Consider the following 25653-nt stretch of genomic DNA (forward strand, 5'->3'; position numbering starts at 1 on the left):
ATGATTACCTTCTTTGCATAAAGCCTCCAGATTTAGTTTGCTTGAATTTTGGTGCCACAAGTTTTCCACTAGTCTGAGCAATTTCATTTCTATGAAATTATTAATAATTATTATTATTCAAATGAATTTGTAAGGCGCACAGCTACCCCAAGAGAATTTCCTTCACCAACCCGGTAGGAAAGATAAAGGAACAAACAGGAAATCAAAGATTAATCAACCATGTCTTCACACTTCTGCGGAATTTTCCATACACGGTTTCCTCACGTAAAGAGAGAGTTCGAGAATTCCATAGGGTGGGACCCAGGTAGGAAAAAGACCGACCACGCGTGAGAGAGAGTTTGATTTTAGGGATAGTAAACCTGATTTGCTGGGCAGTGCGCAAAGGGCGTGAGGGTTGGTAGAGTTGCACTAGAGATTGCAAATATTTCGGGGTCACTCCAATATTAATTTTAAACATATAGCATAAGGTTTTGAATTTGACTCAATTCTCTATCTTTAGCCAATGAAGTTCACGAAGAAAGCCAGAGACTGAGGGAGTCTTAGGTATATGACACAGCAGTCTGCTCCACTTGAAGTCTTCAGATCGTAGTTTTGTTTGAGCCCAGAGAGAGGACATTACCTTAGTCCAGCCTAGACGTAACTAGGGCATGAACTACCGTTCTCTGCGCAGAGAGGGGTATCATCCATAACATTTTCCTCAACCACTTTAGAACACAAAACAGGTGGAAGTCACCTTGGTGACTTGTTTCATTGGAAGATGGTCATCAATGATGAAGCCCAAATTGCGAACCTGATGTACTAGCAGGGGCAAGGCACCCATTTCAGAGGGCCAGTGTTGAGGTCCACAGAGGTCATGTTTTTTTCCCTAAGATCGTGACTTCAGTCTTGTCTCCATTAAGGTTGAGCAAGTTGTTTTACATCCAAGACCTGACTGAAGAGCAGAGGGTTCAGATCTCTTAGATGAAGAGAGGGAGAAGGAAAAAAAGGGACAGCCCAGCCTCCTCCTCCTCGTCATATTGTCTGAGTCTTTGGCTCTTGAAAGCTTAATCCAATCAATTACCGCCCTTACCTTTTTTACTGAGAACCAGGGGGTGGGGGGTGGGGAGAGATTCTTATCAACCATACATTTAAGACTGGCTGAGATAGGAGGGCTACCATACAGTTCAACCAAATATGCTGCCCCTGCATCCTCAGGAATCATACCTGTTAGCCCCCCCAATTAGGACTGCTGGATTAATTTACTTTCACCCAGAACTCTTGTTCATTCCCTGATTGAATACTCTTCAGCATCTCATATCACTTGCTTTGATAGAAAGAGGCCTTTTTTTCTTTAATCACTTTCCAGTATTGACACTTGAGCCTGGCCAAATCCTGATTTAACCCACCATGCCGGGTGCAGCCTGGCTTGTTTGGGTGTCCTTCTCACCAGACTTTTCATTTGCTGACAGGCTGAATTAAACCAACTCTTCTCTTTGGCATGACAAGTTACCTGTGACCCACCATTTCTGATGTTTACACGTATGCAGCCCAACACATTAATCAGAATCTCATGAAACCACACAATTCTATTCTCTTGACTCACAGAGAGAACCTCAGTGTTTTCCATTAATTGATATGCTTCTTAAAGCTGAAGTTAGGCGGGGTCGAGACAAGTTGTGAGCTTCTGAGTTGTTAATATACCTCCAAAAGCGGTACCTGCTCCACTGCCACTGTCTTGTGAAGATATTGAACAGTCTATGTGGCCAAATGGTTACTACCCTTCTTGTTTGCCTCTTCAAAGTCTGAAAAGAATCCAAACTTCCAGGCATGGTGAACAAATATTAAATCGGGCCTGCCATAAGGCCCTGCCGAAACGTTGCTGCTGCAGGCATTTCATTTTTTAACTGGCCATTCAAAAATGTTCACCAGTCATTGGCTCAAAACTTTAGTCTCCTGCTTGGTAGATCCGGAAGGGAACAAGGTGGGAGTGGGAGATTGGGGGGGCATCTGTTTTTCTGGCCAGGATACAGACCAGCGTTAACATCCCCAGCCATTATTCTAATTGCTTCCGGGAACTTTCCTATGATGTCCTGAAAAAATTGATCAAAAGATTTTAGCCAGTCTTTTAGTCTCCGGTACTCTTCCCTATGGATATATACCTTTATTAATAAAAAACACCTACAAACATTGTTGCTCAAACCGAGTTCAACGACAGAAAGCTGCCTACCACTAGACCCATTAATAACCTCAGTGGCTTCTCAATTACCTCGGTAGATATTAGAGTTAAGACCCATGCTGAGCCTTTACCCTTTCCTTGTCTCCATTCTTTACTGTTCAACACTACGAAGCCATATTTGGTCTTATTACCTCTCACCCAAGACTCCTGAAAGAACACCACTTGATAGGGCTTTATTCTTTTTTCCAGGACACTGCCCTTCCTAAGAAGCTCAAACATGTGTATGTTCCAGTTCCAGATTGTCAAATTGGGAGAGGATTCCTTTCTCTATGGCCCGTAGGCCAGTCTTCCCACTTCAAAGTGTCAAGAAGCTGCATCAAGCGGGCAAATCTACTATCCTGCTCCCAGTCTTGGTCACCTCTCTGCTCCATCAATCTGTCGTTTACAAGTACCACCCTTAAATTCTTAGGAGTCTGTCTATCTTGCCATGCCCTCCTGTCCGTTGGCCGCAGCCGGTCATCGGGATAGGGTTTAATCTGCTCCCACTGACTTACCCACCATGCATATTTAAAAAAAGAGGTGTGGGTTGACTCTCAACTTGAGACAGACGGCTTAGAATTCTCACTGGGGGACAACTGACTTGTAAACCAGTCTTGGCTAGTTTAACTTCTGCCTTCGTTACCAAAAGTTACAAGGGGAAATAACTGTCACTTTTGATAATTCCTTCCTGGCTCCCTGGCCCGGAATCCCACAGAGACTACGTCTGTGAATATTCCGGAGAGTAAGGGAATTTGCTGGAACATAGTCCGAAATTTTGAGCGATTCAAAGGGCGTGATGTTCGGGATGTTTTCCCTCTGCAAATTATATCCAGCAGCAATACGTAAGGGCCAAGCTCAAACCTAGGTACTTTCTCTGACAAAGGATGGTTTCTTTACTATTTTTTTAAGCACATGGTGAATTGGTTTCTCTTCTCCTAACAAGCACAGGAATAATTTTGCATGGAGTGGCAGGACTTTTTGATGACTGGGAGTTTGTAACTGTCTGGCTTCTGACATGAGATTTTACTACAGTCTGTGTGCGAGTGATTAAGGCTGAAGAGGCCCGCTAGGCTGGGTAGAACAGGGGCGCTATTTTAACCTGGGACTCCCTTTATGAGGGATTACTATCTTTGCCTTCATTCTTGCACACTTTTCTATGCCCACTCTTCTATGCCCACTCTTGGCTGAAGAGGTCTTGCTGTTCTTTTCATTCCTCCAATCCTCTGGGGAAGGTAGTAGCTAGAGGAGAACCGAGGGGGCGTGTGCGTGTGCGTGTGCGTGTGTGTGTGTGTGTGTGCGCGCGCGCGTGTGTGTGTGTGTGTGTGTGTGTGTTTAAAAATGTAATGCCTTTACCTAATTAACTTAGGATGTTTTAAGATATAGACTGAGCCCTTCGGATTCTGTGGAGCCCCTCTCCCTTCTGATATACTTTCTCTTTGTCCTAGAGCATCCCTTGGGGAAAGTGTCTTAGTTCCCATTCCCTCACTTGCTGCTAGCAAACCTTTGTTGGATCTATTAAGTTCAGACTAAATATCGTTCAAATACTTTGACTAGTCCACCTGATTTGAGCTTATGGTCACAAGGGTTTCTAGGATGCCATGTAATGTCTTTTGCATAAGCAGCATTACGTCCAGCAAGGACGAAGAGCAAGGCGGCTGAATGTTGATAGTCCTTCTGGTCCCGGCAGGCCGTGCTCTGTTCAGACTGAAAGGCCCCGGAACCTTCATCCACCAATGGGGTTAGCGATATATTAAGACAGGGCGAGAACGAAAGTCTCCCTGAACATTTGGGGCCCAGTGTCATGGCATCCCTGAACAGTGAAGCAGGGCGAGAGTGGAAAGCAGGCTATTAGGCAGGTGGCAACAAGCCTCTGCTCGAGAGTGTGGAAGTGGGTGGGCAGGCACGAGCACGGCAATGGCGGGGGAAAGGAGGTGGCAGTACGTGAGGCCTAGGACAACATTGCATTCTCTCCAGTACTGGGTATTGTAGATTAGCAAGAGATGGTAAGTCTTGAGGTGGCCATTACAACCACTTATACATTGGTCTGCAATGAGAGTTTCTGTGAGTTCTTTCATAACCTTGTGTTTAAATTTTTTGGTTGCAGTTTTCGATAGGTTGAGCGGGTAGGAGATTTTATCTAAGTTAGGGCCTTCATTATTCAGATGAGTGAGAAGGTAGTTCTAGCTATGATGATCCATTGTGGGCAGGTTGGTTGGAACAGGTTCAGATGTAGGCATGACGTGTTTAAGTAGGGAGAGAAGCTTAGGGGAGTGGAGGTAGATTGGCCAGAACGTAATAATATAGGAAATCAGCATGGGTCATCTTGAATGGCATAACAATAGCTTGAGCAAGGCAGTAAGGTGCGTGTGTGACTAAACTGTGATGATAATTGAATATTTATGAATGCCACTTAAGCAGTATTTTATTACATTTCTGTGATCTATCTCCCCCCCCTCCCTGTACAAACTGCCTCGCCATTTTTACTATACTTTGTACAGGCAATATTTTGTAACACCCAAGAGGAATATATTGAGTCACAAAAAAGGGGAATAGTATTTACCAATTTACTTGTGATGGCAAAGGTAAGAAAATGTGGTTTCTGCAATACACCACATAGCCGATCTTAGTTTAGACTGCTCTCATGAACCTGAACTTTTAATGACCTCCAGTGCATGTAAAAAATTGTCATACCTTAAAGTTTATCACCAGTGTGGAAGCTAAGGCACCAATGCATAGTATTTCTCAAACCGCGATGTCAGTGGTTGTTGAAATTACCCTTAAGAATGCACCCCAGACGATTACCGAGTAGTCTGACATGTTAAACTTGTTTTGTTGTGGTTATGACCTCTACCCAAGGGAACGGCAGCAGGCTTCTGAGTGGCTACTGATCTTGTCTTTTTTTCAATGCCATCTGTTTTCCACACAATCCCCCAGTAACAAATGCTTTACATATTATATCTATTTTGCCTGTACATTAGGAGATTGATGGTGATGAACCAGATGAAAAAATACTCTTTAAATGTATTGCAGAGCAGCAATGTTCCTACTATATGCTTTCCCATAGCATTGCTACTGCCACTTGCAGTGACTTATAAATGATACATTTTAGAATTTGATGTACAGATTGGCCAGACGATATATAAAGTTCTTGTTGCCGAATAATGAGCAGTCTGAACTTCCATGTATGCTTTTATATTAAGTAAGGACATAGCAAAAAGGGCAGTCAATTTAATTTATCCCAAATGTTTTGTGAAAACCCCAAACATTCTCCCGTGACATACTAACACTGTGTACTTAGCCAGGGAACTAACCGCACCATTGCCAAGTACACAGTAGGCTAACCTTAACACAAAATCTTCATCTAGCCCACATTGTCATTTACCTTCTATAGCTCAGCACCGCAGGTAGAACTCTACAAGACCGCACACACATACAAAGATTTCAAACTCCTGCTCACTCCACCCAGATTACCACAAACAAGACAAAACTCCACATGGCCACACAACTTACACTGAGAGAAGGTACAACATCAGTTTATCAATAATACATAAGTAAGTAACTTAAATAAGTTCTATGGCATAATTAGAAAATTTAGGAGCTTTATTACAAAAATTCAAAGAGTACAATGCAGAAAATGTAAAATATAGATGCATAAAGTCTCAGTTAAAGGCATACATTCATTGCCGTAAATAGTCTCCGTAATAGCACAATATAGAAAAATAAGCAAAATAAAAAATAGTCTAAGTTCCAAATATGCAGTAAAATCAGTAATAAATCACTAGTAGCATAACAAAAGTCATGTGGCTCACCCCTAAATTTACGGGATTATATAACGACATTTTTCATAGATATAAATGAAAACTGCAGATTCATCATGGTTTGAGCAGCAGGAATACATCAGCAAATCAGATAATTGGATTAAAGAGCATCATAGAGCCTTACCAACTAAGCACTATTCTACTGCATGAAAACGGATTCAACCCCTCTGAGCTAATGTCATCTGGAGATATCAGAACAAACTATTTACAAAACAACAATAAGCCATTGTGAATGAATGCTATACTCCGAGCAGTCGGAAGAAGGTTGAGGAATGTTCCATTACTGATCCTGTGCTATAGAGTCTTTTTCAAGAACAGTGTCTCTCGGAAATAAACAAATATGTCTTGCTTGACTATGTGCCACAGAAATAATAAATGGAGCACGAATGTGAGACATCCAAACAAGATGGCATTGAGGCGTAGCCTACCTATGGCCTAGTTAGCATAGGTGTATTTCCCTGGCTTTAACAGGTCATAGATAAATAGTTTCAAAGGCAATCGCATCATATCAGTGTACAACTGTTTTGAGTGTAGATTACTACTCTGCACATTGTAAATATTGCTCATTTCTGATTAATGCACAAAAGATCCCACAATAGTGTTCCCTCTGCTGAATCTGAGTCACTTGTAATCAGGAACCCTATGTGGACATCAAAGGAGAAAAGCATCAAAGTAGTGCTAGTTAAGTTTTGCAAAATTTGATGGTGAAAAACTTGGTTGCCATGTTGTTTTCGATAGCTCTGAGGATTGTTATCTTTATGCGGTGTGTTTTTGTGTCTTGAAGTGGTGGGCTTTACCGTTTGCTTTCCTGTTCTACATTGTGGATGGCTATCCATTACCCCTCAAGTAAAATTGATTATGTTGTAGGAGGGCATCATGTTGTTGTAAGGTGAGGATGAGCATATTCTGTGTTTGTTGGATCCAGGAGTAATTTGAAGACAAGTTATACTGTTGAAGGGCATCATCACTCATTTATGTAGACTTTGTTTGATGTGTTGTTTGCCTCCGGGTGAATGGCACGATCTGCAAGAGGTTTTAATTTATATCTCACGTTGGTGGATTAGTCCAACGTGTTGTGTTGAGTTGGGTTTGGCTCTGTTGTTGGCTTATTAATTGTTATGGTGGTTTTTCATGATGTTTCATAAAGTTCTAAGATATTCTGTTTATTAGCAGTGATAAGTATGGGGAGAGAACGTGACTCACTAGAGACCTTAAGTTGGTAATGATGCCTTTCCCCTCCCCAATATTAGTAGTAAATCACATATTGCACTCGCCACATTCTCATGTATTGTTTATGCCATGCAGTTTTGTTATTTGTAGTACTCGGAAGCAAATTATATTCAACTGTTTTTAGGGTACAGTGGGTCAAATCCGTGCAGTGAGGTAAAATCACACCCACCAGGCCCCCTGACCCTTATCAGTGCTGTGACGTTATTGTAACATGCTTTAAGTGGGAAAGCATGCAGTGTTTTCTCATATCAGCTATGCTCTACTACAGTAATAAATGTGTGTTTATTAGACACATGCTCTAAATAATAGATGCTATTCGACTACATTTATTTTCGTCAGCATGATTTATAACGGTCCATGTTCTGCACCGTATCGTGCAGGGTGAGTTATCAATTTTGGAGAGCTGATAAAATTGCAAAAATGAAAAAAAATGTCATTATTCCAGTATTCAGTATTCCAGCAGCACAAATAAGTAGGTAAGTTAAAACACCAAACGTGTTTCAAATTATAGGACTCCCATCTATTGGCTTTTAAGAAACAACCCCTTACCCTCCGAAAGTCCCGCTTACATCATAACACACATCGACAAACTATAATGAGCAATGTGTTTAACTCCGACTGCTAACTGGTGCTCCAGTTGGCTCGACAAATCTGCTCGCATTTGCGAGGAAGAAATGATTAGGACGAGCTGTTAGGTCCTACTCGCTCTTTCTGGTGAGTAGGAAGACACACTAACATTTGTCCTCTATCTTTGGTAATGGAGCAAAAGTGACAAGCTAACAAGATTTAAAGGCATTTGTATTGCTCACAAAGGGAATGAGCAATAAAGATGCCTTTAAATCTTGTCACTTTTGCTCCGTTTTCAGTGACGGAGGTCAAGTAGGTTACAGGTGGGTCGAGGGGATTTTCCGAGGTACTAGACCTGCGGACTAGTACAATTTTTCAAATTTTTCGAGCCCAATCTCCCAGAAAGCACTTCCATCCAGCTGAAGCACAAGAGTGTAATTTTGCTCTGGTTTTCTGTGTTCCATAGCTTTGTACGGAAAGTGAAGGAACGGAATTTTAATGTAAAGTATAAAGGGATGATTAAAACGGTTACCAGTCTATCATGCAGGATTTCCAATGACATACCTTTCCTGTCAGTAAATTAATCGATCCTTAGTATCTGCTGAAATACATTGAAAAACACTGACTGGCTCCTGTGGATGTGCGGAATAAGCTTCTTGTTCGATTTTCCCTTTGTGTGTTTATGCTTGTATATTGGTGGTGGTTTTCACTAAGGTTGAGGAGTGCTGTATATAATTTTGGAATGGTTGAGTTTTTCTGCTAATATTTGTTGCTGTTGGAAAGCAAAACAGAGCACTATCTATGGTGTTGGATGCTGTGTTCTTAGGGGTTATTGTGCTGTTGCTTCTAGAGAGCTTTTTTATGATGGTAGTGGTGATATAATTAGAGATACCCTTCGTTAACTGCATGTATCCAAACTCCAGAGCATGGTTTATGGACACCTAAGCCATCGCTCGGCCAAGATGCATTGTGTTTGGCTTCTCTACATAGCGCCCAATTTCAAGAGTTTTTATCGAGTTAAAATAGTCTGATTTAAAGTTTGGCTTCAGTGTGGTGTCTTTTCTTCAACCTCCTCTAGCAAAATTAGGTCTTGATCATTTTCCGTCTAGGGAAAGTGTAGTTGATCTGGAGGTGGATCTGTAAGGCTTTCAAATATCGTGGTTGTTCAGAGAATTGATTGAATAAATATAACTTGCTGGATGTCCACACTAAAAGGACATAATAGTCTTTGGGATTATTCCATGGTTTCAAGTGAGGTTTGACTGTTTCATTTCTGGAGATTCAGTTGGTAATGTTACAAACTTTCCAGAAAATAGGGGTAGTTTGTATGGGGTGGTGGAAGCCACCTTTTGCTGGTAAGGATTGTGACGAGTAGTTTAAGGGCTAGGCTTAATGAAAATTAAGAAAAAAAATGAGAGCATTTCTTCTTGAAGTAAAGGCAAATGTTGTTTATATTGAGATGGATTTTATGGGTGATTGAGCTGGCTAGTTCAAATTTCACGCTTTGTAGATGTCTTGAGATCTATGTGAATGGATTCAATTTGATTGGTGAATGGGTTTCAGGGAATATTGGAGATAATTTGTTGTGTTTTACCAATTTTTCCTTGGTTGGTTACAGGCTCAACATGGTACAGCAAGTCTCTGAGAATATTAACTTTCCATCTGAAGAAGAAAAGATATTGGAGCTCTGGAAGAAACTTGATTGTTTTCAAGAATGCATGAAGCAGTCAAAAAACAAACCTAGGTAAGATGGCAAATGAGAATCTAAGCAAAATATAGAAATGTGTGAAATAGACATTTTGTTTTTTAAAAGAGATTAGTTAAACATGCTGTCTGAACTGGTCAACGCATTGATTTTACACAAACTTTGAAGGGTTTAAAAAGGAGGAATTAGTCTTCATACCCACTCAGTCTATTCTTGTTTATTCAATGCAGCATTTCAAAAGTATGATTAGAAAGCTATAACTTTTTTAATTCCAACTGCCACTGGTTGTTTTTGAAGTGAGCTTCTTTAATCATTTGAAATCCAACATATGTTTTTTCCTAAATATTGAATCAAAGGCAGACATTCGTTGGCGGTGATTATTTTGTAAATTGCATTATGTGCGCAAGCATAGGGTGTGCTGAGAGTGCCCTGACTTTTGTGGCTTTGATCTTTACATGAATACACAATTGTAAGTAACAAAACCCACTTTCATAATAAACGTAGTTCTTTTTTTTTACAAGGTTGGAATCAAAATAACAACAAATATATTACATGATTACTGGATAGTATGTGTATAAAACATATTTTTGTTCATGCGTGAAACCGCACTCTTTGGAAAATTCTTTTTTTTTTTTTGTTGATACTAGATCTCAGCATATTTTCATTAGTACAGTTAGAGCCAGTATACCAGGGCTTCTCAGAATCTTGTCCATAAAAGTGAAAAAAATAAATTATAACATACTTTACCTAAACTCTTGATCCTTTTAGCCTTCCTCTGCCCACTGATAACTTGGGTTATCCCTGGCTTTGTTAACCCAGGCTAATCTAAAGATATGGCATATCAGTACATAAATCTGTTTGGCTAAGACACATTTTGTTTGCTATTTTCCAGCCAAACAAGTGAAGGTTTCTCAGTGAGGGGCTTGGAAGACATTTCCTGGAATTCCTTTCCCATGTATTTTTTTGGACTGGTGTCTATTTTGGCTGAAACTTTCCTCTTTCGCCAGATGTTCTGTCAGTCTCGCTATTGCGATAAACTCACAATCATTCCTCAAAAGCTTTTTACTTTTGCCCGTGCACGCTCACAGAGAAACCACCTTTTGACACCTTGCCTGCGGCTCCGATTCTCCCCCGGTGCTGAACATTCCATTCGCGGGTGTGGTCGTGGCGGAACCATTCCGTCATCCGCACAGCTCAACCGCGAGGCATGACGGAATGGTTCCGTCACAAGCATCGAAGGGGTTAAATAATGATTGGTTGGTGCTAAAATCGGAATAAAGAGGGAGGAATATTAATCAGAACCTCCAGCATAGCCTGAAAACAACATGCAGAAGTAGACCGGAGCTCCTTCATATATCTAGTGGGAATGCCCTAGGATGAATTTAATTGAAAGAGCTAGCAACATTCAAGCACACGGAATTCATCCTCAAGACACGCAAACCACAATTTGGAATTCCTATGAGCGAAATTGGAAGATGCAAGACATAGGGAAGGCAAATCTATATTTCAACTGCCGCGGACTGCACAGATAGTAATAGCTAGGTCGTGGAGACAGCGAATTGCCTTGTTGTAACTCTGCATGTCCCTTTTTGACCCCCCTTCTCAAAGGTACTTCGACTTGACTTCTCTCAAAGAAAGGTGTTGTGAGGAGTTTAAATATTTCAGAAATTAGATCTCAAGTTTGCCAAAAGTAGTAAAAAAACTCTCTAAAGGTGCTCTCTGATGGGTAACCTCTTCCCTCATTGGTGACTGTGAGACCCAATGCTTTTATCTGAAGCTTTCTGTCTCTGAAACTATAAATACTGTCTTTTAGTCTTTAATACTCCATATTTGTCATTTATAATCTTGCAGTCCTCTTTCCATTTTTTAAGGATATCTGGCCTGAGGTAGCTGGTTTGAAAAAAATGGTTTAACATGTATTGGAGATGGGTGGAGAAAATGTCATCAGAAGTTGAGAAGTCAGAACTGAATCTCAGATTTGTCAGTAGTTTCTTGATGTCCTAGCTGGAATACAGATTCTGGGGTCTAGGTATCCTGGGAAGCCAGAATATAACCAACAAATACCGGTCTGCTATTTCTCGCTTTAGATGGGTTAAAAATGTATCTATTGTGACTATTTGTTTTTACATTTTAAGTCAGCTGCCTTGTATTAACCTTAAATGTCTGAATGGCGACCCCTTTCCCAGACTGTCTGGCCCATTTCAGCACCTTAACTGAAAGCCTGGGTTGGGCAAAGGAGGTGGCATAGCTCTTTGCAGGACAAATCTGATAATATCCTTTTGTAGGCTTTTAGTGTCTCTTTCTCTGTTTGTATTGGCATGACATTTATAATAGTCCAGAATGTATATTAATTATCTGTGGCAAATTCCCCTGTTTGCTTACTGTGAAGTTAGACTGTTCCCATAATATTGTTGAGGAATCTGTAGTGTCAGATGGACCTCCCGGATTATACACTAATTTCAGGTCTCTCCTGAATGTTGTCTGACTGCACAACGAGGCGCGTCCTGCTATAATCCAATTGAAATGAAGTAGAACTAACTTGATAGCATTCATTTTGTACCCCGATTCCTTACTAAATTCGTCTAGTAATTCCAGTAAATGCATTACTGAGGATTGCAATTCCCTCTGACATTACTTCATCCGCTAAATAAAGACAATTTATGAGCCATTTATCCAAACACATTTCCTTTGACAGACTTATTCACCCTAATTTCCATTGGTATTGGCTCTGTGAACAGTGCGGAGTAGAGGAAACTTTGGCCAACAATGCCTCGCGTGCCTATATTAAATTAATGCCTGGAAAGTCGTCCCAGTAACCATCACCCTCACTGATTGGGGCTCCCATAACACTCATTACCATGGCTATAAATGTTGTCCCCAAAACTAACTTTTCCTTCATTTTCTATACAACAGATTTGCAAAACCAATAGGTTTCACGTTTATAAGGCGAGTGCCAACCTATTGGCTTTGACAGTGCTTGTTTGCATTGCCTCCATTCCAATATGGTTGTCGGCCTGAAAGATGTTAAAACCAAAATGGTCACCGGTCTGTGTGGTGGCAGATACACGCGGAAACGGTGTATGAATTCAAACCGATTTATTCTTCGTTAAGAGCCCACGACGCACCAAGAGCAGCCGGTCGGAATCTGTCGGCAGCAGGAACTGCCGTGGAACCTAACCATAGCTCAGGAGCGCGAGGAGGCTTCCAAAGTAAATACACATTCCTGTGCACGTGGGGTAGCTGTGTGTCCTTAATGTAGAACGTACATACAACAGCAGCACTTACTACAACCTGTTATGACACATCGTGTGCACGCAGTGGCCATCTTCGAATTGGGAATATAACTGCAGTGTGCACACATGCACATGTATTTGTTGTGGCGCATACTTGTTAGTGTATGACTTGCCTGCGACCATTTTGGCTTCACTGTTTCAGCATGGCCAACAGCCATGTTGGAAAAGTCACTGAAAAATAAAAAAGTGCATGGGAGCACAGCAAAGTTAAGCAAGCAGTCCACCACGCTTAGCAGTTGTCTTCTGTTAAGGTTAATACATGTCTTGGGAGTCAAGGTGTTCAGAATGAGCCCTAGGAGCAATGTATTGGTGGAGCTTAATTTGTCAAATAGACACGATTTTAAATAATAAGGTGCCGGCATAATTGACTCTTCAGGTTTTCTGTTATACGCCCATTAAGTGGACATAGAGTTGTTTCATTTTAGTGGATCATTTTCAGGGCATGGGGACTTCTTTGAGGTTAAAAGAGCGGGTTTTAATATACTTTGATAGTTCATACTGAGGTCCAAAGGTCAAAGGGGGATTATAGACTCAATCTTGTCTTCAGTCTTGTACCTTGTGTAGGAAGCTTCTTGCAAGGGTTTATTTGCGCATGTAAGCCCCCGTGTATAATATTGCATAAACAGGTAGGAGACGCAAGTAAATGTAAAGACTAGTGACTTGCCTCGGAGATATGATGGAGGCAGGTAATCTCCGCTTTTGTGAAGAAAGCACGTTAAGCGACTTTCTAGCCACCCGTTTATTAATAGCCATTAGGTCAATAAAATCTTCATATCCAGACAAACGGAAATAGCACACCTAATGTGCCTTAATGAAAAGAATGCTGAAAGTTCAAGCGCTTTTAGGGCATTTAAAACGGCTATCGTGCAAGAGTTGTTGGTCAAAAAATGTCCAAGTAATATTGATGGGGAATAAACGGTGCACACTGGAATATACCTAAATAAAAACAAGTGCTCCAAAGATTGAGATGGTCCTCCCATTGAAACAAGACAGGGAGTACATCAAAAAGCACTAGAAAAAATTAAGGAATTACACTAGTACATAAGGAACAATAGCTTAGTCACAATCTGCAAAGGACTGCTAAACCTAAGAATTAACAAATCTAAGAGTTCAAATATAGCCTCTACACACAAAAGCAATGTTTATAAGTAAAAGACGATGTAATAGTTGCTTAGTGTATGTTTTTGGTGTACCTCGTGCTTCTACAGTATATTGATTAGCCACACACACATACTTTTATTTTGTTTATTTTCTACAGCAGGGAGTTTACCATATATTGTAGTCTGTACACCGGGTTGGCTTATGAAATGGTCAACGTCAGTTCAGATTTTTGCATGGTATCTGCAGTGTCTTGGAAACCTCTTAGCATGGTTCTAGTTTACTTTCTTTTACACATATGCCATGTTATTCCACGTAGGGTGCTGGTATCCTCTCCACATGTATTTTGTTTCTTGCATTTTGGCATTTGTAGCCCTGCAGTTAACGTGGGAAGGGTGAGCTACACATACCAAAATGCAAAGTACAAACCAGGCCACCTATGATTATACAAATTTCAAGTTTTTTAGGAAAGAAGTTTTATGTACAATGAATTGAAAATGGTTAAAATTCAGTCTCTCAGCAGTAATCCTGGTTACACACTCACTGACAAGCTGCACTCTAAGCTGATCTATCAAAGCACATATATTCCATTTGGTGAAGAGGGTGACGGATAAGGGAGCAGAACATCAACATTTGAGCTGCCAGTCAGCCGGTAGGATTTAAGGCCACACACTTTTCTGTAGCCTCTCTTTTTTGGTATAAGGACAAAATTCCGGCTGTGCAATTTACAAGCTGATTCATGTGGGATGATTTGGTACTATGCAACAGACTCACAAACTCTAAGATGGGGTGAGGAAGTTGATGGATGTATACAGTCTGTCCTTTTTTTCTTTCTGGTAAATGTACAGTTGATAGTAATTAACAAAGGAGATTTTCTTTTCCTGCAGGTATACCTTTTACGATGGTCCTCCATTTGCTACTGGGCTTCCTCACTATGGCCACATCTTGGCTGGGACAATTAAAGACATAGTGACGCGATTTGCCCATCAGAGTGGATTCTACGTAGAGAGACGGTTTGGCTGGGATTGTCATGGTCTACCTGTGGTATGTTTGAATAAATACAGGCTCTCCTCTGCTCGGTTACTCTAAACCATTTTTCACTCTTAGATCAGATCTTTAGTTAATCTTCCATAGTTTCCCAATGTCCTAAATTAAATCTTAGTACAGCAATCTCCAATATACGTGAGCTGAAATCTCACAAATTTTTAGTGCGGTTTCTTGGCACTGTGCCGTCCAGAAATGGCTACCTACCATCTTGAAGTCATTTCTGATGGCTGGCAATCAGAGCCTGAATTCCTTTTGTTCTGCAACATTGTGGAATGCTTTTGTATTCAATTACTATTAGTTGTCAAAGTTTAAAGTAAGTTACTTTTATTTATTCAGTTTTATACTATGAATTAAAGTACATTGGTCCTGTGTCTTTTTTTCTAGTCTTTATCGAGGCCCTACGCTATCCCTTTTCTAATTGATGCTGATCTTTGCTTCTTGAGTAGCAGAATTTGTAGAAAGGACTAATCATTTATCCAAAGTAGCAATTCGATTGTTGTTCAGGCGAGAATTGTGCTCATCATACACAGACTTTTAGATGTGTAGCTGTCTATAACTTGTTTTCCAGTGCGGCGGTCAAGTAACATCAAATAGACAATTAGCGAAGTTGTTTCTCCTGTTCATGTTGCACATTTATTCTTTTCCTCAGAGAATCCCAGTCTGTTTCTCTCGGATATCAATAAAGGGCCCTGAGTTTCTCCATCCAAATACCCAAACCCCACCATTTAGAATTTGGGCAGCAGCCCCTTAGTTCCTTTCTATTTTTTTCCATATACCCCAATGTTCTTATTATACACTGCCTTTCTCTTTTTTCCTGTTTTCCTACTTAAGACATTTCACATTTTGCTGAGCATACCTCATTAATTGTAAGTGCTTTATTTCTCTCTCATGTTTTGCGTTCGATGTTAATGATATATGTTTTTAGTTATACTGTGTAAGTCTGTTTTCCTTCGTGTGCCCAGCGGTTTCTGTGGTCTGCTCTCTGTGCAGCACTTCAGTTTTTTCAACGGGCAAACAGTACCACGGTGATTTTTGCATGGAGTTTGGATTCGCTGCTCAGCCTCCTTTGCCCCGTCACAGTGACATTAATATTGTAAACAAAGGTTTCCTGTTAAGCATTTTTAATTCCTCTCTGTGGTTTTGCTTCTAGGGAAGAAGAGCAAAGTTTAACAGAACAACTTTGGATAAAGTGTTTGTTAGTAAAGGGCTTATCTGGTAGAGACTGCTAGCTGCAGATGCCTTACCTTATAGTATTCTCCAGGCGTCAAACTGGATCTGGAAATTTTCGAGCTGCACGTCTGTATGCCGGTAGATGGTGTTGTTTGCTCCTCGTCTGCATCGTCTGCAACAGGAGTGATGTGTGCGGTGCCCATATGTGCACCACCCCAGTACGTTGACATCCGTTCTTTTCTTTCCGCGCCGGTCAGTGCAGATCTGATAGTTTCCCCCAGTCAATTTTTGACTACCTTTTTCCTCGAATATTTGTTGAAGCTTTTTTGAGATTTTCATCTCCTGGTATCTTAGGAATGTCCCCTAAGAATCCAACAGGATTTAACCTGTGTAGTGCCTGTCACAGGCAGATGTCTGTGACATACGCTCTTTTGGTTTTCCTATGGTGCTTGGAGTGGGACCATTGCTCCAACATCTGTAAATAATGCTGCATCATGAATCCCAAAGCGCTGAGGGAATGGTCCATGAAGCTCCTCGTTATCCGATGTAGGATGATCCCTGCAAAGCTCAAAGTCACGCGGAAGGTCTCGGTACTGCTCTCGGAGCAACTCCGACATTCGTCGTCACAATCCAAGTCATTGGTAAGTCCCACAACTGGAAGAAGTAGAAGCAGTTTTCGATTTTCCTGTGCTGGTAGAAGTAATTGGATCAGGTGTGGGACAGGAGCGTCGGTTCTCTAGGCCTTGCTCTGTGGTGGAACCTGTGCCATGGTCTGCTCTGTGTCTCCCCAACTTTCCCTGAGCTGGAGCGATCCCTGCCCAAATCAAGGAGCTTTGAGGCCACACGCCCCACATTTAGGTGACTTGACCTCTCTGGTGTGCCTTCGGGCCTCTCGGGAGGAGCCCCTACTTGTTCTCCATCAGCGGGTTCACCTTTGGATCCGGTGCTTGATCTGGAGCGGTGCCTTCTGTGAGACCACAAGCTTTCTTGATCACCGATCCAGTGCTATTGCTCCCGGCACCACCGACGCCCCATCGCAGCACAGGCTCCATCGTCCTGCCTGACTGAAGACAAAGAGTTGGATGTGATTCATCCAACACCGACTCTGGCGCTGACCAGCAGCATGCCTTCCGAATTGGAAGCCAGTGCCTTTTTGCTCTGAACTGCCTGGAGAGGGTGATGATTGGGAGAGGTCCGAGGTCCCTTATGCTTACCACCATCCCCTTGATGAACTAGGGGACAACTGGTACGAGGAACTGACGAATGACAGTAGTTGGGAAACACCACCAGAATCGGGCCTGGTCTCTTCCCCCTACCGTGGCTGTGGAGAAGGGTGCCTCATTTGCAATGGTGGTGGAGAGGGCAGCTGAGGCCTTGGCCCTTCAGTGGCCCATAGTGGCAGTCAAAACAAACATCTACACAGAGGTACTTGAGCCAGGAGTTTACCCCCTCTGAACCATTACTCTCATTTAACACATCCCTTACAGAGTTCTCCTCGAGGTCTGGCCCAAGCCTTGCACAGGAGCTCCTGGGTGCAGCACAATTGCCCGCCACTGCCCCGTTCCTGGGGACCCCAGTTTACTCACCCAGCAACCCACCCCGGACAGCTTGGTGGTCCAAACCTCCATTTCCAGGATCAGTCTCGGTGTGTTCCCTGCCACACCACCAGACAATGAATCCAGAAGGCTGAATATCTTTGGTAAGAGGATTTTCTCTTCTGCCAGCACTGCGCTCCGTGACACAATGTGCCTTTTGTGCTGATTCACCAATACTGTGTGGGATTCGGTTACGCAAGTGCTAGCTATGGTCTCGTATGAGGACCGAGCAATACTCTTCCCCCCCCCCCCCCCCCCCCAAGCTATTGCTGATGGACGAGATGCAGCAAAATTCACCATCATATGTGGTGTGATTTCGTCGTCAGTGGCACTTAGACACCAAACCTATGTGAAAACCACTGACTGGCTTTTTAGGCGATATCTAAGCTTTACCCATGGACATGCCCTTTGGTGACTCTCGCCTCTTTGGTGAGAAGGCTTACTGAGCGATGGACCGCTTCAAGGACAGCAGAGCCATGGCTAGGTCCTTCGATCTATCCAAGGCCCCATGCCAATTCCAGTCCACCTTTCGCCCCTTCTGTTGCTACGGTAAAGGCTACCAACCTCATTTCTTCCCTCCCAGTCACTAAGGCCAACATGTTTCCCTGCCTTTTTGTGGACACGGTTCCCACAGACCATGTGGGACCACGAGCCATAGGTCAGGTCAGTTCACCCCCCACCCCACCCCAATATCCTCCCACTCCGGCAGCCTCCAACCCCTTTAGTTTACCAGCACGGGCACCCAGTGAGAGGCGTGATCAGCCATCACCTGCTCTACTGGCAGTTCATAACATTGGAAAAGTGGGTTTAGAAAATAGTCCAGAGTGGCTACTCCATCTCCTTTCTGGAAACCCCCTACCCATGCCACCCACCCACTCACGACCGACTGACAGAGAACTATCTCTTTTTGCTCTGTCAGAAGGTGTTGGCCCTTTTGGCCAAAAGGGCCATAGAGAGGGTGCCAGTATATGAGGTAGGTCGTGGTTGCTGTTCCCTCTACTTTCTGGTGCCCAAAAAGGACAGAGACCTCTGTTCTATTCTAGATCTGTGCCTTCTCAACTTCGTCCTGAAAAATGAGACGTTTGAGATGCTCACCCTTGCTCAGGTCCCGTCTGCCCTGGACCCTGGAAACTGTATTGTAGCATTGGACTTGCAGGACACACATTTCCACATCCCTGCCCTACCTGCCCATAGGCACTACGTGCAGTCCATGGTGAGCCAAGAGCACTTTCAGGTTGCCATGCTCCCCTTCACCAAAGTGATGGTGGTAGTTACCGTGCATCTGCGGAGGTTAGGGGTCCAGTCTTCACGTATCTTGACAATTGGCTGTTGAAGGCAGGCTAACCCCAGGCAGTTGTCAACCGCCTTCAAACTACAGCAGACCTCCTGCATTCGCTGTGGTTCACTCCCATCTTGCCAAAGTCACACCTGACTCCCTCTCAAACGCTCCCTTTTATTGGAGCAGTTCGGGAAACAGTGCAGTTTCAGGGCTATCCTCCCAAACAGCGAGCCCAGGATATTTAGGCTATAAAACCAATGTTTAAGCCTCCATCCTGGATTTCGGTTAGATTGACACTGAGGCTGTTGGGCCCTATGGCCTCCTGCATCCTTCTCGTGACACAAACCCATTGGCATATGAGTCCTCTGCAGTAGGACTTGAAATTCCATTGGGCACAGCATCATGGAATCTCTCCCACCTGGAGGGAACTGCAAAAGACCTGCAGTGGTGGCTGATGAACTGCGATTGGGTCCGCGGCAGACCCCTCCCCTTTACTCAACCAGAGATGACTGTAGTAACAGATGCGTCACTCCTGGGCTGGAGTGGCCATGCCGGAGAGGTGGAGATTAGAGGACTCTGGTCTCCGCCGGAGTTCGGGCTTCGCTTCATCCAGTTGTGGTCTGGGCGATCAGGTTGGTATTGAAAGTTGTTCTTCTTCGATAAAGGTAAGGCTGATACAGGTATTCATGGTCACCCTGATGGCCATGTGGTTCTGCAGTAAACAGTGTGTCATGGCAGAAGTCCTGCAACTCTGGACATGGCAGAAATGTCAGGGCCTTTTACTGGTTTGGTTGTTCAATACCTGGAGGGCTTTCTGAACGCCAAGGCAGACAAACTCGGCCGTTGATTCCTAGCAGATCTCAATTGGTGTCTCCATTCAAAGGTGGTGCAAAGTCTCTTTCAAGAGTGGCGAGAGCCATGGTTAGACCTGTACACCACCGCTGAGAATGCGCAATGTCAGCAGTTCTGCGCTCTGAAGTTTCCAAGATACTTCTTGCTTGGAGATGCTTTTGTTCTCAGTGAAGCTCAGGCCTCCTGTAGAACAGGAGTAACGGAGTACAAGTCATTCTTGTGGCTCCAGATTTTGGCACGGATAGTCTGGTATCTCGATCTCCTGAGCATGACCATTCGTCTTCCGTTCAGTATGCCCCTTCTGGAGGTTCTTCTGTTACAGTTGCAGAGCGGGCAGGGTCCTGCAGTTGAACCTGTGAATACTCCGCCTTCATGTTTGGAGTTTGAGTGGCGACAGTTTACAGCTTTCAACCTTCCGCCTGAAGTCTGTGATATTATTATGGTAGCAAGGCATCTCTTCACCAAGACTGTATACGATTGCTGTTGAGACAAGTTTGTGGCATAGTGGGCATCCAAGGATATTGATCCTTTTTCTTTGGCCCTTATCCCAAGTTCTATTGTTTGTACTTTGTTTGGCCCAGCAGTGTTCTGCTCTGGGTATGGTTAAAGGTTGCTTGTCCTCCATTTCGTTCTGGATGGTGAGGTCTGTCGTGAGGGGCACTTTGCTCATTAGGTCCTGCAGGACATTTCGGGTTAATCTGTTTGTATACCCACCTCCGGGAAGGTATTGCTTTGGTATCTATTCTAAGGTAAGGAATCTGTGGCTCGAGGTATCGATCCCAAGAATAAGTTACTTGCCTTCTTTAACACCTTATCTGGTAGAGACCCTTTGTAGCCTCTCATTCCTTACCAACCCTCCTATCCTCCACGCACTGCAAACTGATTTCATAGGGTTACCCTTTTACTGCCTTAACACAACATACCAGTGTGCCTCCAGTCTTTGTGGCTCTGTGCTTCTGGCGTAGAAAGTTGCGAAAAGAATTTGACGTCAGAATGCTGGGATGGCACCTATATGGACACTGCACTCGTCCAGCGTGGACAACATGGAACAGAACAGTGCCACCAACCGCCAGGCAGAGGTACTGCTCAAACGTTTTCGGATCCAGTGTGGCGCTTGGGAAATATTCTAATGTAAGGGATGTGTGTATAGATAGTATCTGTACCAGAGAAGGCATTAACGAAGGTAAGTAACGCGCCGGTTATGCTGCTCCTTTTGGGATGTCCCCGGGCCCAGTTAACGGGAGTGGTCCTAGGCACTACACTAGAAAAGAACTGCACTATATTGGAGAGCAGGGCAGTGATAAGGGGGCTCTTAGGTCTGCAGACACCGCCTTTCCATTGACAGACTTTCTGATGAGTGGCATTCTCGCTTGTGGGCTTCTAAATGTGAGATCTTTACCTAAGCACACAGTGGAGATACACCTGTTGCTTGAAACTCATGAGCTTGATGCCTTGTTCATGACGGAAACCTGGACTTGCCCGGATTGTGAGGTCGACTCTGGGAATGCCTGTCTGCCAGGATACAAAACCTGCCATAAACCTAGACCGAATGTTAGGGGGGTGGAGTGGGTGTGATCTTTGAGGACACGTTGAATTTGACTGTCAGCGACATTGATGCAATCGATGGTTGTGAATTATTTGGGTTTGCTATCAAGAATGCACATGGGCATTTCTTAACTGGAATTATCTGCTATAGACCCCCTGGGATTTCCACATTACTCCAGCAGCAGCTGCTGTTACTGGAATTGTTCACCATCATGGCTGCTACCCACCGTAAACTGGTGATCCTCAGAGATTTTAATCTGTGGCTGAATGGCTCCCTTGATGTAGGTTTTCCTAATGTGCTCCATTCGTGCGAAGGTCTAGACCTCCTCCAGCAGGTTTCTCAGGCCACCCATATAGGTGGACACCTGCTGGATTTAATTTTTTCTGAGACCAATCTTCTTACGGTTGGGGAAATTTTACCTATGGGCTGGACTGATCACTTTTTGATAAAAATGTTTGTGAATTTAGCTACTCGTAATTTTAGGGCACCTGGCCAAGTGAGGGAGTATATTAGTAGGGACTGGTAGACTCTTGTACGGAAAAGAGGCATGGCTCCCTTGTTTCAGGCCAAGGGGTGCTTCTCACCTGTTATGCAGGTAGAGGAGAACTATGCTTCTCTTTGCTTGAAGATCACTTCGGTCTTGGACGCATCCGCTCCTTTAAAACACCATAGGAGCAGGGGAAGACCTTCGGCTCCATGGTTCACGGATAGTCTTAAGAGTCTGAAACTAGAATGTAAACAAGCAGAGAGGAGATGGAGACATGGATACCTGGATAAGGATAGGCTTATCTGGAAATCTAAGTTGGTGGATTACAAAAAGGAAATCCACAGGGGTCAAGGCGGCATACTTCTGGTGATTCTTAATGCCCCAAATAGCTCCCGAAGTATTTTTAATATCTTGAACAGTCTTATTAGTCCTGACTGCTCTAAGAAGGAGTTCCCCCATCCCCAAGAACTTTGTGAGAACCTGGCTTGGTTCTTTCAGGACATAATTAAAACGATTATTGATCATTTGGGGGTTGAGCAGCAACAGACTGGGGCCGAACCCTTAGTGGTTGATGGCAGTGGAGATACTCTGGAGAAGGCTGTGGTGGATCTTGGGGTCGCCTCTGCACAGGGGGAGATAAGTCCCTCTCATAGTTTGCATTGCTGACTCCAGAGGAGTTCAGTTGGATGGCCCTTGGTATTATGTCCGGGTCTCCGCTTGACCCGATTCCTTTAAAAATTGGGAAAGAGTTCGAGGCAGAGCTTTTTCCCACACTCCGTCTGGTATGTAACCAGTCTCTTTCTACAGGAGTGGTTCCACCTCAGTGGAAACAAGCTGTGTTTACTCCACTGTTAAAAAAAACCTCTCTCGACCCTGAGTGCTTGAAGAATTTTAGGCCTATTTCGCTTCTGCCATATCCAGCTAAAATCGTGGAACGGGTGGTTGTGGGACTCTCTCCAGGCACTTAGAACAGCATAAACTCTTGGAGGAAGTTCAGTTTGGCTTCCGGCCGGTCCACGTCACCGAGACGGCCTTGGTGACCGTGTTGGATGAGCTTCGTTGGCGGGCAGACAGAGGTCAGGCAGGTGTTTTGATCCTGCTTGACCTGTCTGCCGCCTTTGACATGGTGAACCATGGGACCCTGCTGAGTAGGCTGAGAGAGGTGGGGGTTACAGGTAGTGCCTTTAGATGGTTTCAGTCCTTTCTCCGGGACACAGCAAGCCGTTTCCCTCCCTCCTTACCAATCCGCCTTTTCCACTATCTCGCATGGTGTTCCTCAGGGCTCGGCAATTAGCCCGATTTTATTCAACATCTACATGAAACCCCTGATTGCGGTCATCAAAGAATATAACATTGAGATCGTTAATTATGCTGATGACACGCAGCTGATTCTCTCTCTTGAGGGAGATCAATCAACTTCTCTGGAAGCGTTTCACAATTGCCTGCGAGATACGGCGGGCTGGTTGAAGGCTAATTCCCTGCAATTTAATGCAGGTAAAACGGAGGTGCTATACTGTCCAAGGGACAGGGTCCAATCTGTCCTACCCAGCAACTTTTGGCCTTCTGACTTCATTCCATCGGTTCAGCCAGTGAAGGCGGTTTGGAACCTGGGCGTCATGTTCAACAGCAATCTCACCTTGGAAGCTCAGGTTTCGAAAATAGTGGCAGGGTGCCTGGCCATTATTAGATTGCTTAGAAAAATTCTCCATCTGCTGCCTTCTCCAGCCCGGGCTGAAGTGGTGCGCTGCACCGTGCTCAGAAGGCTGGATTACTGCAACTCTTTGTTGCTGGAGTCCCAGAATTATCTTTTGGACAGACTTCAAAGAATCCAGTCGGTTGCGATCAAGTTAGCCCTGGGGTGGCCTAGAATTCCTCCTCCTCTAAGCTCTTGCTCAGCTGCACTGGCTCCCCCTGAGACAGAGAGTCTAGTTTAAGTCTCTCTGTCTGGTGTTTAAAGCCCTTCAAGGGCTGGGACCTGCTCTCTTGCAAAGGAAGTTTGCCTGGCACGTGCCGGCTCGTAACCTTCGCTCCTCCTCGGCCAGACTGGTGAGGTTACCAAGGTTTAAGAAAGCCAAAGCAGGAGGCAGGTCTTTTTGTGTGGCTGCGGCGAAACTGTGGAACGCTCTCCCGTTCGAGCTCAGACAAACCACTGACCTCTTACCGTTTAGGAGGAGATTAAAAACCTGGCTATTCCCGAAGTCCTAGAGTGTTATCAGTCTTGATCCCCCCCTCTGCCATGAGTCTGTTAGCGCCAGGATGCATGCTAGGTGATAGTGCGCTTTAGAAGAAGTCAAAAATAAAAAATTGTTCTATGATGTGACAGTATCTACCTAAAGCAAATATGGGAAAGAGTTCGAGGCAGAGCTTTTTCCCACACTCCGTCTGGTATGTAACCAGTCTCTTTCTACAGGAGTGGTTCCACCTCAGTGGAAACAAGCTGTGTTTACTCCACTGTTAAAAAAAAACCTCTCTCGACCCTGAGTGCTTGAAGAATTTTAGGCCTATTTCGCTTCTGCCATATCCAGCTAAAATCGTGGAACGGGTGGTTGTGGGACTCTCTCCAGGCACTTAGAACAGCATAAACTCTTGGAGGAAGTTCAGTTTGGCTTCCGGCCGGCCCACGTCACCGAGACGGCCTTGGTGACCGTGTTGGATGAGCTTCGTTGGCGGGCAGACAGAGGTCAGGCAGGTGTTTTGATCCTGCTTGACCTGTCTGCCGCCTTTGACATGGTGAACCATGGGACCCTGCTGAGTAGGCTGAGAGAGGTGGGGGTTACAGGTAGTGCCTTTAGATGGTTTCAGTCCTTTCTCCGGGACACAGCAAGCCGTTTCCCTCCCTCCTTACCAATCCGCCTTTTCCACTATCTCGCATGGTGTTCCTCAGGGCTCGGCAATTAGCCCGATTTTATTCAACATCTACATGAAACCCTGATTGCGGTCATCAAAGAATATAACATTGAGATCGTTAATTATGCTGATGACACGCAGCTGATTCTCTCTCTTGAGGGAGATCAATCAACTTCTCTGGAAGCGTTTCACAATTGCCTGCGAGATACGGCGGGCTGGTTGAAGGCTAATTCCCTGCAATTTAATGCAGGTAAAACGGAGGTGCTATACTGTCCAAGGGACAGGGTCCAATCTGTCCTACTCAGCAACTTTTGGCCTTCTGACTTCATTCCATCGGTTCAGCCAGTGAAGGCGGTTCGGAACCTGGGCGTCATGTTCAACAGCAATCTCACCTTGGAAGCTCAGGTTTCGAAAATAGTGGCAGGGTGCCTGGCCATTATTAGATTGCTTAGAAAAATTCTCCATCTGCTGCCTTCTCCAGCCCGGGCTGAAGTGGTGCGCTGCACCGTGCTCAGAAGGCTGGATTACTGCAACTCTTTGTTGCTGGAGTCCCAGAATTATCTTTTGGACAGACTTCAAAGAATCCAGTCGGCTGCGATCAAGTTAGCCCTGGGGTGGCCTAGAATTCCTCCTCCTCTAAGCTCTTGCTCAGCTGCACTGGCTCCCCCTGAGACAGAGAGTCTAGTTTAAGTCTCTCTGTCTGGTGTTTAAAGCCCTTCAAGGGCTGGGACCTGCTCTCTTGCAAAGGAAGTTTGCCTGGCACGTGCCGGCTCGTAACCTTCGCTCCTCCTTGGCCAGACTGGTGAGGTTACCAAGGTTTAAGAAAGCCAAAGCAGGAGGCAGGTCTTTTTGTGTGGCTGCGGCGAAACTGTGGAACGCTCTCCCGTTCGAGCTCAGACAAACCACTGACCTCTTACCGTTTAGG

The 25653-nt window shown here is 44.2% G+C and overlaps 1 protein-coding gene and 1 non-coding gene across 2 annotated transcripts in view; both read left to right on the forward strand.

Moving 5' to 3' along the window:
- IARS1 (isoleucyl-tRNA synthetase 1) overlaps positions 1–25653 on the forward strand; it is a 548404-nt gene that overhangs the window by 11914 nt on the left and 510837 nt on the right. Inside the window, exons 2-3 of the mRNA XM_078661397.1 lie at positions 9428–9553; positions 14793–14949. Of these exons, the coding sequence (XP_078517523.1) occupies positions 9435–9553; positions 14793–14949 (276 nt within the window). The 5' untranslated portion in view covers positions 9428–9434. The remainder of the gene's footprint in view (positions 1–9427; positions 9554–14792; positions 14950–25653) is intronic.
- Positions 15909–16040, forward strand: LOC144783573 (small nucleolar RNA SNORA84). The gene has a single exon (XR_013601524.1). It is a non-coding gene; the product is annotated as a small nucleolar RNA SNORA84 (small nucleolar RNA).

The sequence above is a fragment of the Lissotriton helveticus genome, chromosome 9, assembly GCF_964261635.1.
Source record: "Lissotriton helveticus chromosome 9, aLisHel1.1, whole genome shotgun sequence".
In the NCBI taxonomy this organism is placed as follows: Eukaryota; Metazoa; Chordata; class Amphibia; order Caudata; family Salamandridae; genus Lissotriton; species Lissotriton helveticus.